The following is a 12,765-nucleotide window of genomic DNA, read 5'->3' on the forward strand; positions in this document are numbered from 1 at the left end:
TGGTGGAGAGCCCGGTTCCAGGAGGCCGGCGGGGGGGGAGCTGGTTTCCAACAGCGAGGCGCGGGGCTTAGCTGCAAGGCAAGGCGGTCGTATTGAGGACAGAGGGACGCAGAGCAGGTGGGGACAGCCCCCCGCCTCCCTGGGGCTGCACAGGTGAGAACAGGGCAGACACTCGGATTTTCCTCTGTGAGTGGTACCCTGGTCTGTCCCAGACACAACCCTGTGAGTCACAGCCCAACAGTGAATCTGTATGACCACAGGAGGGCAGTTCTGAGCAGTTGACAAGGACCTCAAACTTCCCTTAGGGTCACTGGTTATGGCAGCCATCTCGGAAAGGAGCACCCCACTGCAGAGGTGCTCTAAGGCCCCCTGGGATCCCTGGGGCGTTTCCAGGATGAGATCAGCAGGTTCTCCATGGGAGTGCATGAGCGCCCCTCGAGAACATGAGTGTCCCTCTGGGGGTTAAGGAGGTCATCCTGGCCAGTGGCCACACCGTGGGTGGCTGGGCAAGGAAGGACAGCGTGGGGGCAGGGCTGGCCCAGGTATCTGCAAGTGTCACCGACGTCTGGGACGGGGAGAAGGAAGGGAAGGTACACATGGTAAGCTTGGGAGGCCACGGAACAAGTGAACAGCAGAAGGCAGCCACGTGCACGGCGACACGTTGCCAGGCCCGGCCTGCGGGAGAGACGCGCGCCTTCCCCCGCCTGCGCACCACCTGTCTATCCTTCCGCACGCCCTAACCGAGCAGCAGACGCCCCTTGTGAGGCTGCAAGTGCCTGCCCGGGTCCCAATCCCACAGCTTCGTAACTTCTCAGAGCCTGTTTTCTCTCCCGCGAAACTGAAGGCACATAAGACCCTGTGTGACGCAGGCCTCCTTCCTCACGTCTCTCCGCGGTTCCTCTCAGACTCCCCACCACCTCCACCATGTCTCCAGGCCCACAACTGGCAAAGAGCACCAGGCTGCACGTGGCACCTGGGCCTCTGAAGGCAGGCCTCCTGCACAGACATGGAAGCGCCTGGCGGCTCTCCGGGGCCTGGCAGTGTGTCCCCACCCCCCCACAGAGACTGACCCCTGAATTCATGAAACGTCCACATCAAAAGGGACCAGAAAAGAAAAAAAAAAAAAAGAATCGGTCTGTTTATTTGGGGCTTCCCTGGTGGCGCAGTGGTTGAGAGTCCGCCTGCCGATGCAGGGGACACGGGTTCGTGCCCCGGTCCGGGAAGATCCCACGTGCCGCGGAGCGGCTGGGCCCGTGAGCCATGGCCGCTGAGCCTGCGCGTCCGGAGCCTGTGCTCCGCAACGGGAGACGCCACAGCAGTGAGAGGCCCGCGTACCGCATAAAAAAAAAAAAAAAAAAAGGTACCTGACACCCAGGCAAGGCTGGCTCTTGGAGGCACCGAGGACTCCAAAGGATACTGAAGGAGGTGAGGCTGCCCGGGTCATAGCCCAGGCTGCAGCAGCGGGCACATGCGCCGCCCTCTGTGATTACACTTCCCACACCGCCTGTCTGAACCCCTGGTAATTCCGGAACGCCAATTGGTGTCCTTTCTCCCACAAATGAGCTTTCTGGAGGCCTGGGGCCAATTCCTAAAGCACGGTCTCCTCCACCAGGCCGGCCGACCCCCTGGACGCCACTCTGGCCAGTCAGCCGGTTCAGGGCTGGTGCTCATCAAACCTACCGCGGCGGGTTTGCGCAGGAGGCGGGGCCGGTGTAACAGGCTAGAGCAGGGCTCTCCAAGGCTGGGCTCGGCGCAGGCTCCCACCCCAGGGTGGACTGAGCCCAACTCGGCATCCGCCCAGCCCTGACCTCCCCCCCTCAGTCCACGTCGAGTGGGCGCGCCAGGCCCCGGGGGCGGCGTGACTCGCAGTGCGCGCCAGGGAAGTCCCGTGGGTTGGACACGCAGCCACGCGCTCCCTCCCCTACGGCCCGCGCACCTGTCCTGGGCGTGGCCCGATGCCCCGCCCCGCGGCCCCGCCTCGCCCCGGCCGCGGGGCGCGCTGGTTGGCCGAGGCGGCGCGCTGTGTTAATGACCTGACCCTCCCGGCACCTGTGGGCCGCGCTGCCCGCGGGCGCCGGCGTAGGCACAGTGCGACCCGCGCGAGGGCACCATGCCGCGCTCCTTCCTGGTGAAGACGCACTCCGGCCACAGGGTCCCTAACTACGGGCAGCTGGAGAGGCAGAGAGGTAGGGGCTGCGGGCTCCCCTGCCCTGCCCAGGGCTCGACTCCCGCGGGGCAGGAGGGGCGAGAACCCCGGGAACGGGAACACCTGTCCCAGGTGGGAGGAGGGGCCCGAGACCACGAGGCTGGAGGTAGACAGGTGGCCCGCGGGCGTCTTATCCGCTTCAGGGACCCCAGCCTCGCGTCGGGCAGGTTGGGTGGGGATTTTCTCTCCACTTAGAGAAGTTTCCAGGCCCCCAGTCACTCTGGGGCTCTCCCGCTATGGCCCGGCATGCCCATCCCAGCAAAGGGGACCCCAGGGCCATCTTCCTCCTGCAGGACGTTTGAGAGAGCCCCACGGATATTGCAGAGAGAGACGAAGTGAGCCCAGGCTGTTCTCCAAGAGCGCCCCAGAACATCCTGGGTTGGGTGGTGAGCAGAGAGGCCAGACAGAGTGACCCAGGGGCCCTGTGGTGCCAGGGCCCAGCTCGCACAGCGTTCCGCTGTGCCCCCTCCAATGCCTCCTCACCCCTCCTGGGGTTTCCTTCCCTCCTGCCTCCCTCACCCCAGAGGAGGTTGCCCAGGGCAGGCTGGGCTAAGGGGCTGCAGTTCTTACCCAGGTGGGGAGACAGGTGCCCAGGAACCAGGACTGTGCACTCATTCCCACTCCCTGTCAGGGTCAGGGACACGCAGAGGTCCCGCGGCAAAGGCCTCTCTCGAGGGGTCAGAGGCGCCCCCAGCTCCACAGCTTCTTGGGGGGGGCACCCTCTGGGGGATGGCTCAGTGACTTAGAGGGGGACAGGGGAGCGACGCTACGGAGACCAGGGCACACAGTTGGTGCCCGTCCAGAGCCCTTTAGCCCTCTCGGGACTGGGAGCGGGGAGGGAGTCCAGGCTGGTGGGTCCCCGGGACTGGGCTGCCACCAGGGGGCACCTTCTAGGAACGGGATCATCAACTCCACATTTTGAAATCCAGTTCATGAGTCACCACCAGCAATTTTATAAAATAAAAAAGAACAGAAGCCATCAGAGCGCAGTGCTCGCGGTGAAGGAAACTTGTTTCAGATATACATGTATGATAGAACATGTAATTCACACGGGTCGTGGCTTTGAGCATTTAAAAACTACTGTTTGGACGCCAGTCACACAGCGAACCCCTTTGAGCGTGCAAATCCTGGCAGCCGAGCAAGTCGGTGACTGCCAGGAACAGCCTCAGGGCCATCAGTGCTCCCCCTCCTTGTGGCACCAGCTTCCTGAGGGCCAAATGGCCACGGCGATCCTCCTTCTGCCAGGCAGTTACCCCAAGATAGGCCAGAGATGCTGGATTTGGGGTCCCCCACCCGTCACTTTTAAATAAGTGCCTTTTTAGGCCTCCCCAGGGAACCCCTGAAGCCAGAAAGGAACTTAAGTCTCTTCTCCCAGGAATCTGAGCTGCAGAATGAATTTAAAAAGTCTAGCTAACCCAGGGGCTATGGGGAAGCATTTCAAGCTATTAGCAGAAGCACATGGTCAGCAGCACCCGGCATATGGCTGCCTCTCCCCTGCCCTCCCACTGGAGTCGGCACTGGCCCCCTAGACAGGGTTAGGCTCTGAGGTGATGCCTGGGCTCAGGGTAGTGGCTCAGCCTCAAAGCCTTAAGGTGACTTTTTTCCCATACAAGGGCCCCTACTGGAGCTTCTGTGTGGAGTGGGGGGTCCTAGACTCTCCGGGCACCCCAGTGCTGTCTCCAGAAATTCCTTGGACTTCATCTCTTAGCTGGTCCAGCCTCCATTTCTGGGAGGACAGAAACCTGGCAAGCTGATTTTATAATTGGGAAGACTGGAGTGGAAAACGGTGAGGTCAGGAGAAAGTGGAGTGTGGGAGCTTCCCCATTCCCCTGCATCCTCATCAACACTTGTAACCGGCCTGTGTTTAATTCCAGCCGTGCTAGTGGGTATGATGTGGTACCTCACTGTGGCTTTAATCTGCACCTCCCTCGTGGCTCATGAGGGAGCACCTTTTCCTGTGCTTAAGGGCTGTGTGTACATCTTCTTTGGAGAAACGTCTGTTCGGAGTCTTGGCCATTTGAAAAGTGGACTGTTTGTCTTCTTATTGTTGAGTCGCAAGGGTTCTTTATATATTCTGACACCAATTCCTTATCAGATCCCTAATTTGCAAACATTTCCCCCATTCTGTGGGTTGTCCTTCTCAACCCAAAGCCTTGGTGTGGACATAGAAATGGGGCCAGAGACTTATCTCAACACATATGAAATAAGAGATGGGTTGAGGGCTGGAGATCTGGTCTCTGGGGAAATGCACAACTTCACTCTTCCTTGCTAACGTGTTTACTTTGGGGGCTTCTGCCGTCTGGGTCAAGCGTGAGGCGTGGTGGCCCACACGTATGGGAGCAACAGCCTGACGGCGGGCCGAGCCAGGAGGCAGTGGACACCACCACAAATAGTCCCTCCTGAGCTGCGAGCGTCTGCAGCAGGCTGTGCGCACGCACGCCACGGCGGGCGAGGGGCGGTCGGGAGGTGGCCGGAGGCTGATGAGCTGTGAGTTAAAGCTGCGTGGGAGTCCCAGGGTGCAGCTCCGAGCTGGCCCTGCGGCGGGTGGGGCTCAGAGAGGGCGGCTGGGGACCCTTCCTTGGCCCCTGAGGGCTCGTCTGGGACCCTGTGAGATGCTTCTCTTCCCTTGTTTGTAAGGAGGAACTGAGGTTCCTGCTTGGACGCTGTGCTCTCAGGCTGCAGCCGCCACTTCCGCAGCCCATGCCTGGCTCGTCAGACCTTCTCTTCCTTCCCGCGGGGCTATGGATGGCCTAGTGGTGGGATTCGGCCAGGAATGCGGGTTGGCGAACTCGCAGCGCTGGGACTCAGGCTTCACCGTGCATTGTCTCCCCTCCCCGCTTCTAGAAACCAATGGCGCCTGTTCTGCCTGCGGGGGGCTGGTGGTACCCCTCGTCCTCCCAGACAAGGCGGCCCCGTCCACGCCTGGCGACCCTCCCCGGCCCTGGGACTTCACCTCCGTCGTCGCCCACGTCTCCCTGCCCCTCCCCACCTTCCTGTGTAACGAGGAAGCTCGGGGGGCCTCGGGGCCAGACCCCCTGGAAGTCAGCCTGGTGGACCCTCGGGCCGGCCGGGCCCCCGGCGCACCTCTCAGAGACAGCCTGAAGCACCTCGGCCTGCCCCCGCTGCTGGCTCTGCCCACGCGCTGGCCCCCGGTCCTGGGCACAGATGGGGCCCAGGCTCCGGGCCACCTGCCAGGGGCCGAGCGGGCCCCCCGCACCCCAGGGGGCTTCCGCACGCCGGCTGCACTGGCCAGGCACCAGCAGCTGCAGTGCCACCTGCAGGCTCAACGCTGTTTCACCTGCAAGTTCTGCGACAAGGAGTACGGCAGCCTGGGCGCCCTCAAGATGCATATCCGCACACACACGCTGCCCTGCCTCTGCACCGTGTGCGGCAAGGCCTTCTCCAGGCCCTGGCTGCTGCAGGGCCACATCCGGACCCACACAGGTAGGCGCCAGGGCCCGTGAGGGATCTGGCGGGGGGGCGGCGGGGGTCCGGGCCTCAAAGGAGGGGAGGGGTTGGGTTCATAAACGAGAGGATGGATGGGCACACACGGCTTCTTTTTCCTGGTGTTCCGAGGCTGTGGCACAAAGCCACACCCCGGGGGGCTCAAAACATCAGAAGTGCTCACAGTCTAGAGCCGGAAGTCTGGAATCAAGGTGCCACGGGGCCGGGCTCCCTCCAGATCTGGAGAGGGGATCCTTCCCACCTCTGCCAGCTCCTGGGGCCCCAGGTGTTCCTTGTGGCCATGTCATTCCAGTCTCTGCCTCTGTCCTCACACGGCCTCTCCCCTGTGTCTCTGTCCAGATTTCCCTCTAGTTATGAGGACACCAGTCACATTGGGTTCAGGGCCCGCGTGCTCCGGTACAACTTAAACTGAACTTGATCACATCTGCAAGGACTCTCTTTCCAAATCAGGTCACACTCACAGGTACCTAGGTTTAGGACACGGATGTATCTTTCTGGGGGGACACGATTCAACTCGTAACACCTGGCAAAGCGTGGGATGCACAGGGCTTCCGCGGGGCTGACTTCTCAAACAGTCCGTGGCCTTCCTCACTTCTGGAGCAGCAGGGGAGGAGGGTAGCCAGAAAGGCCTGGCTTGGGGGTGAGGACCCCAGGGCTCACACAGCCTGTCTGACGGGCTGCGGTTTACCCAGGAGCAATCCCGTCCTGGGTGAGAGGGTGGTCACAGAGCACAGGCGATGCAGGAGAGAGGAGCAGCTGCGGACAGGAGACAGGGACAGGAGGGGGGATACGGGGCAGGGAGCTCGCGGTCTTTCATTCTGTAGATTACGAACTACGGCCCAGAAAGAGTGCAAGGGCCGGCTCTGTCCAAGGGCAGCCAGGGGCTGAGCTGGACCCCACCCCAGGCCTTCCTCTTAAGTCCAGGACTTTGTCAAGCACGCGGTGAAAGGGAGACAGGAACAGGCCGGGCACTTACAACAAACACTCTCTGGAACTGGACCCTCCCTCACCCTCAGTCACGGCTCTGTGACTCACACGATAGAAGCGTTTTGCAGGAGCCCTTTTCCAGGCTGGAAATCCACCTGGTTTTCCCCGACCGCTCGCTGAGGATGTCCCCTGAGCGCCCCATCACAGCGCACAGTCAGGCGGCCAGGACGCGATGCTCTGGGCCCTGCGGGACTACAGGCTGCTGCCTCCCAGGGCCCCTAGGGCTGCAGGACTCCCCACACAGGCAGAGCTGAACAGATGACTCTCACTGACCCTTTCTTTTACACTTGGGGGGTCAGCCTGGAGGGCAAAGCCCCAACAGAAGGGCTTTGTCCAAATCCCTGGTCGCCCTGATTGGAGGTGGCCTGGAGGACACGGGAATCCTCACTGGTCCTGAGCTCCTGCCCTTGTACAGCCGCCTTCAAGGTTCCCACCATGGCTTTCGGGGGGCGGGTACAGCTGCCAGGAGGCCTGCAGCGCCGCTCCGTCCAGGGCTGGTGACAGAGCACCCCAGGGGAGCTCCAGCAGAAGCCAAGAGCCATTTAGCCAAGATCTGTGTTTTAGCTGCTGCGGTCTCGCCCAGGTTGTCGAGCACACGACCCCCTCAGCGGAGGGCAGGTGCTAAGGCCCCCGTCACTGACTCCGAGGGAGCGGGCGACGCAGAGGAAGGCATCGGCCTCACTGTGAGGGCTCAGGAGCCTTGGGGTGGGGGACGGCCTATGCGCTTGCGAGCCGGGGGCCACCCTCCGCAGGGCTGTCCTGGCCGCTGCAGCCGGTCGCTCACCTGTCGCCCTCCCCTCCCCCAGGTGAGAAGCCCTACACCTGCCCTCACTGCAGCAGGGCCTTCGCTGACCGCTCCAACCTGCGGGCCCACCTGCAGACGCACTCGGACACCAAGAAATACCAGTGCAAGCGCTGCGCCAAGACCTTCTCCCGCGTGGCGCTCCTGGCGCGGCACGAGGAGTCCGGCTGCTGCGCCCCCTGAGAGGCGGAGGGGCCGCGGAGCTGGGCGTCCCGGGAGGGCGCTGCCCTTCCCTGCCCACGTGAGGGACTTCTCTCCGGGGATGACTCTCGTCCGGTTGAGAGCCTCGATCATGCCGTTTCCAGCGAGCTCTGGTTCCGGTTCTGTTCCTCCCAGTGACAGCCGGTCGGGAGCCAGTCGTCAGCACGGAAGATCCCCACGTGAGGCTGACGGCGGGGCTGCCCTGGATGCCCTCCACTCTGGACCGGCAGTTTGACTTGGGCCGAGCACATCCGTGTGGGCCACCTGTGTGGGCAGAGCTACCTGGAGGCTCCCCTCCACCTGCCTTTGATGGCATCTGGGCCAAGCTGTCTCATGTCACACGTGCACAGGCGCACACACGCGACACGCACACACCCTCCCCTCCTCACTAGGCCGTCCTGAGGATGGGGCAGCGAGGGAGGCCCCGCGGCGGGTGGATCTGGGGCGATAAAGAGCCCGCACTCCTGCTGCAACATCCTCTGAGGCTCTGAGGCTCACCCAGTCCCCTGGGTCCGCAGAGGAGGCCGAGCTCGGACAACCTCTGCTGAGGCAGCAGGGCTCCTGGATAACGGGACCCTGTGGCCAGACCGGGGCGGGGGGAGCTGAGGGGGAAGGGCCTCGAGCTGTGCGGTCCTTACCGGGTGGGAGCAGCAGGTGAGCAGGGCGCCTTCCCTTGGAAGGAAGGGAGCGGACGTGGGGACAGTACAGCGAGGACCAGCGGCGGGGTGAGGGTGCGAGAGGGGGACCGAGGCCGCGTGTCTGTGGCAGGCGTTCATGCCCCCCCGAAGTCTAATTTAGAGGGGAGTCCCCCCTGCACCTGCAGCATCTCTACTGAACACCACGGACGCGTCGTCACTGCAGCTACCTCCCCGAGGCACTAGGCCCCTCACCCAGCGCCCCGGCCTCCTTCCTGCACGCCCTCTCCTGAGGCTGCAGCACCCCCAGCCCAGCAAGCAGCCGATCTCTGACCCCACCCAAGACACATACCTCCCCAAACCGACTCAGATGCTGAGAGCCCACTTCCTTCTCACAGGTGGCCTCCCCTCACCCCCAGGCCCCGGGCGCTCACACGCTGGGCTGGCCCTGCCTCTCGGCAGTGTCTGAGTTGTCTGCACCTGACCCCGGAGGGTGGCGTCTAGGAAGGAGGAAGGAGGCCTGAGCCTAACGGAGAAGGGCCGGATCCTTGGTGCAGGACGGGACACCTGCTCCTCTCTGCAGCAGGGCTGGCCCCAGCCAAGGGACAGGGCTCGGCACCTTGGTCCTGCCCCCGGGATGGTGCCACACGGCAAGCAGCACAGGCCCCGTCTCGGCCCTGAGCCACCAGACCTGCTGACCTCCTCCTCGTGTGACAGGATGCTGGGAGCGTTCACCAGGCCCACACAGCTGCCAGCTCTGCAGCCCCAACCCTGGGTCCCCACCCGCAGATCCCACCTAATGCCGAAGTCGGGGGCTGAAGGTCCCTGGGTGGCTGGTTTGATAACGGCAATCAGAGGGGGCCTGGGGACATCCCAGAAGAAAACTGACCTTGACACTGGGCTTCCCTGGATCGAGGGCGACCCTGATGAAACTGACCACCCAGGAGAGCCGCTGCTCTAGCCTAGAGCAGACTGATCTATCTGCCCACAGAACAGAGAACCTCTCCAAGGAAGCCACGCTTGCACTCCCAGTCCCACTGCCACCCCCCCACAGGGATCAGCCTCCCCCGAGGGACACACGGCGGGACCGGGAGGCTTAGCTAACGTGTCAGCTTGCTGGGGCGGCCGTAACAAACCCACAGAGCGGGGGCCTCAGACCACAGAGACAGACTCCTCCACAGCCCCGGAGGCCAGAAGTCCGAGACCGAGGTGCCGGCCGGGCTGGTCCCTGCCGGGGCCGAGGGAGAATCTGCCCCAGGCCTCTCCCAGCTGCCGCATTTGCTGGCGCCTCTGATGTTCTGTGGCTCGCGGAAGCGGCACCCCCTTCTCTGCTTCCATCTTCACGTGTGCGTGTCTGTGTCCGTGTCCAAATTTCCCCTTTTTATAAGGGCACCAGTCGTACTGGGTGAGGACCCACCCTGATGATCCCGACAACATCCGCAAAGACCCTGTTTCCAGATAAGGCCGCATTCTGAGGTACTCGGAGGTTAGTACTTCAGTATGTGAATGGGGGGCACCGTTCACCCTGTAACAGCTGATGAGAGCACACAGTTTGCCTAGAGAAACCTGGCGGGTCCCTGTGCTTGGACTTACGGAGAGGAGAGTGGAATGCCGTTCCCCCCAGGCCACAAAGGATCAAGGGGGCAGTGAGCCCACGACCGACTTACTAGAAACGCGTCCTCCAAACGCACTGTGACCCACCCGGACGGCCCCTCTCGAGTGTGCAGGTGCCTGACCCCTCCTCTCCGCTACCCTGGTCAGGGGCCCACAGCGGGTGGACAGGCCTCTGCCCTCCGGGGACATCCCTCCAATGTCTCCCGCATGCCCGGGCCTCTGCTGAGCAGGGTGGGCAGCCCGGGGCTGGGGAGCCTCTCACCCCTGGCAAAGGCTAAGCTCCAACCGCACTCGTGTTTGTGCCCATCTCACTGGAGGGCTTTTATTTTAATGGCATCCAGATGCCTGAAGGAAGCTATATTGTAAATTGTGTTCTATTTCTGAGCACCAATATCTAAATGAAGCGAGGCACCTGTTGGGGATGGAGGAAGGGAATTTCACAGGCCTAAATAAAGTCCATGTTTGCCCTTCTGTGCCGGCCCATGGAAAATGCTCTTATATTTATATCTGGGCTGGCGGAGGGCAGGGGTGGCAGAGGGTGGGTTGGCAGGCGGGAGGAAGAGAGGCCCGGGCACCTGCCAGGGAGTCGACGTGGAGCGAGTGGGGGAGATGTTCCCCTCCGAGGAGGGCGGCTGCAGTCAGCATGCCTCGTCCCCGCCGTGGGGCCGTGTCCCCACCGGCCACTCAGGCCTCACAGCTTCCCACCCTCCGTTCCTCATTCCTCGTGACTTTGCCTGGTCGGCAGCATTGACCCGGGATGCTCGCTTAAGATCTGGGTTTTTGGAGCCCTCTCCCAACACCCACAGATGGGAATCAGGAGGGGTACAACCATCCCTCACACCGTCCCGGGTGAGGGCGGGACTGCTACCTGGGTCCCCCCAGCTATAGGCTTTCTCTACCCCAGTTTTACGCATTACATTTCCCCTTTTCTCCGTAAAGAAGGCCTTCTGGCCGCACAGCTTCAGGCACGCTGTTGGTGCCTCTCTCCAGGGAAGGAGCCCCAGGACCAGGGGAGCTGGAGGCGGGTGTTTCAGAGGCGGCCCAGCTCAGCCTGGGCAAAAGCAGGAGCCTGAGAAAGCGCCAGGATTCTGGACGAGAATCGGAAGGAGCCGAGGGCGGGGCGGCGTCAGCACCACATGAAAGTCGCTCCCAGGAGGCACGTGACGGGCAGCGGACAGAAAACCCGCGCGCGCTGCCTTCTGACTGGGACGCGAGCGCCTGGCCCCGTGGCTCGGGTCCCGGAACAGGTGTGAGAGGGACACCCAGCCTCTCGGGGGCCCAGCTCCCTGCCCCGCTCCCCGTGGAGAGACCTCTCTCCTGAAGGCCCAGGCACGCTAAGGTTATGGCTTCCCTTCCAGAAGCCCAGAGGCTTCTATAAATACCGTGCTGGGGGCTCTCTGGGAGTTCTAAAATAGTCCGCTGGTTACTATCTATACTCAGCGAGCCCACTCCTGGCCTCCACTTGGCGGCTAAGTATAGCTCCCTGGCAAAGTGCAGTGGAACAAGTTTCCAGCCGCCATCACCTTGCGGATGGTGGAGGATTCCAGGGAGAGCGCCCCGGCTGCCAGGACTCAGAGGCGCGGGGAGAGGCTGGAGCTGATGTGGGGCGAGGCGGCACCGCTCCCCAGCCGGGGTCTGTGGGAGTCCGCTGCAAACACAGAGCCTCCACCAGACCCAGCAGCGAGGCGTTCCGGCTCCAGCCTTTACAGTGGCTTCATTCCACTGTGAAGCCTTGGTTCCTGCTTCTGAGCGAAGGGAAGTGGGCTACCCTCTGTTCCAGAATTCAGGAGGGGCCCGGGAGACACAGCAGCAAAAGGAGACACGTAGCACACCAAACATAAAATACGATCGCTACCTCTAGGGAGACCCTCGGCCTTTAACCCCTCCTAGACTCTGCGTCCATTTCTTGACCACCAAGTTCTGGCTCCAGGAAACCTCTCCTCCCAGCTGCATCCCCCAGCCCAAGCCGAGCTGCCCAAGAGATGGTCTGGCAGCTGCCCAGGGTGTCCTCAGGTGCCAGCAGGGCGCTGGGGAGAGCTGACGGACAGGAGGGCAGAAGGTGTGAGGGCGGGGCTCCCACCAGGGTCCATCCTGCAGGGTGAGCACGGGCCATCCTTGGGTGTCACGTGGAATAGAGACCGTCCTCCCAGGCGCCAGTCAGCGCTCCCCACCACCCAGGGTTTCACAGCCAGCTCTGCCCAGGCCTTCCCTCCCCACACCTCTGCCCCTCAGGGCTGCTTTTGGCCCCTATAAGGGTCACCTGTAGCTGGTCCTCAGGCAGAGGCAGAATCACCTCAGTCTCGCTCCCAGCTCAAACACCTGCCCCCTTTCCTTCTCCCGGGAACAGGCCTGGGGCCCAGGACACAGTGACACCTGTACTTCTATAGGGAAGGCAGATCACGGAGTCACAGGGGGCTCTCTGTCAATGCTGCAGCGTGACCTCTGACACGCAGCTGCTCCGAACTGGCCAGAAAGAGGCCAAGACTGAGGACAGTCGGGGTGGCCCTGCTGGGCATCGGGGAGGCATGGCCCTCCGTCTCACTGGCTCCGCTCACCCCAGGGGTCATCTCCCTCCTCCTCCAGCAGAGTAGTTCTCACAGGTGGCCTGCAGACCCCTGTCCAGGGGGCCACGCTCAGGGGGACTCGTTACATTCCTCACAACATCGACGGTGCAGAAGCAGGGGGCTGCACCACTGGCGGCTCCGCACAGACCGAGGCACCAAAGTTCACCGCCACACACTCACGCAGAGCAATGCAGCTTCAGGACGTCCTCCAACCTGAGTCCTGGTCCCTGCGACGTTCTGAGTGGCCCTCCACTGCCACTGGAGGGGGACCTGCCGTGTGAGGTGTGCAGG

The 12,765-nt window shown here is 62.7% G+C and overlaps 1 protein-coding gene across 1 annotated transcript; it reads left to right on the top strand.

The window, feature by feature from the left end:
- Positions 1-2,110: 2,110 nt before the first annotated feature.
- On the top strand, positions 2,111-7,643 carry SNAI3 (snail family transcriptional repressor 3; the record flags this gene model as incomplete). The annotated part of the gene is made up of 3 exons (XM_082863327.1): positions 2,111-2,186; positions 5,051-5,650; positions 7,465-7,643. 3 exons carry the CDS (start codon positions 2,111-2,113, stop codon positions 7,641-7,643), a joined length of 855 nt encoding a protein of 284 aa, XP_082719453.1.
- Positions 7,644-12,765: the final 5,122 nt, after the last annotated feature.

This window comes from Leucopleurus acutus (assembly GCF_964270905.1).
Source record: "Leucopleurus acutus genome assembly, chromosome: 20".
NCBI classification, from domain to species: Eukaryota; Metazoa; Chordata; class Mammalia; order Artiodactyla; family Delphinidae; genus Leucopleurus; species Leucopleurus acutus.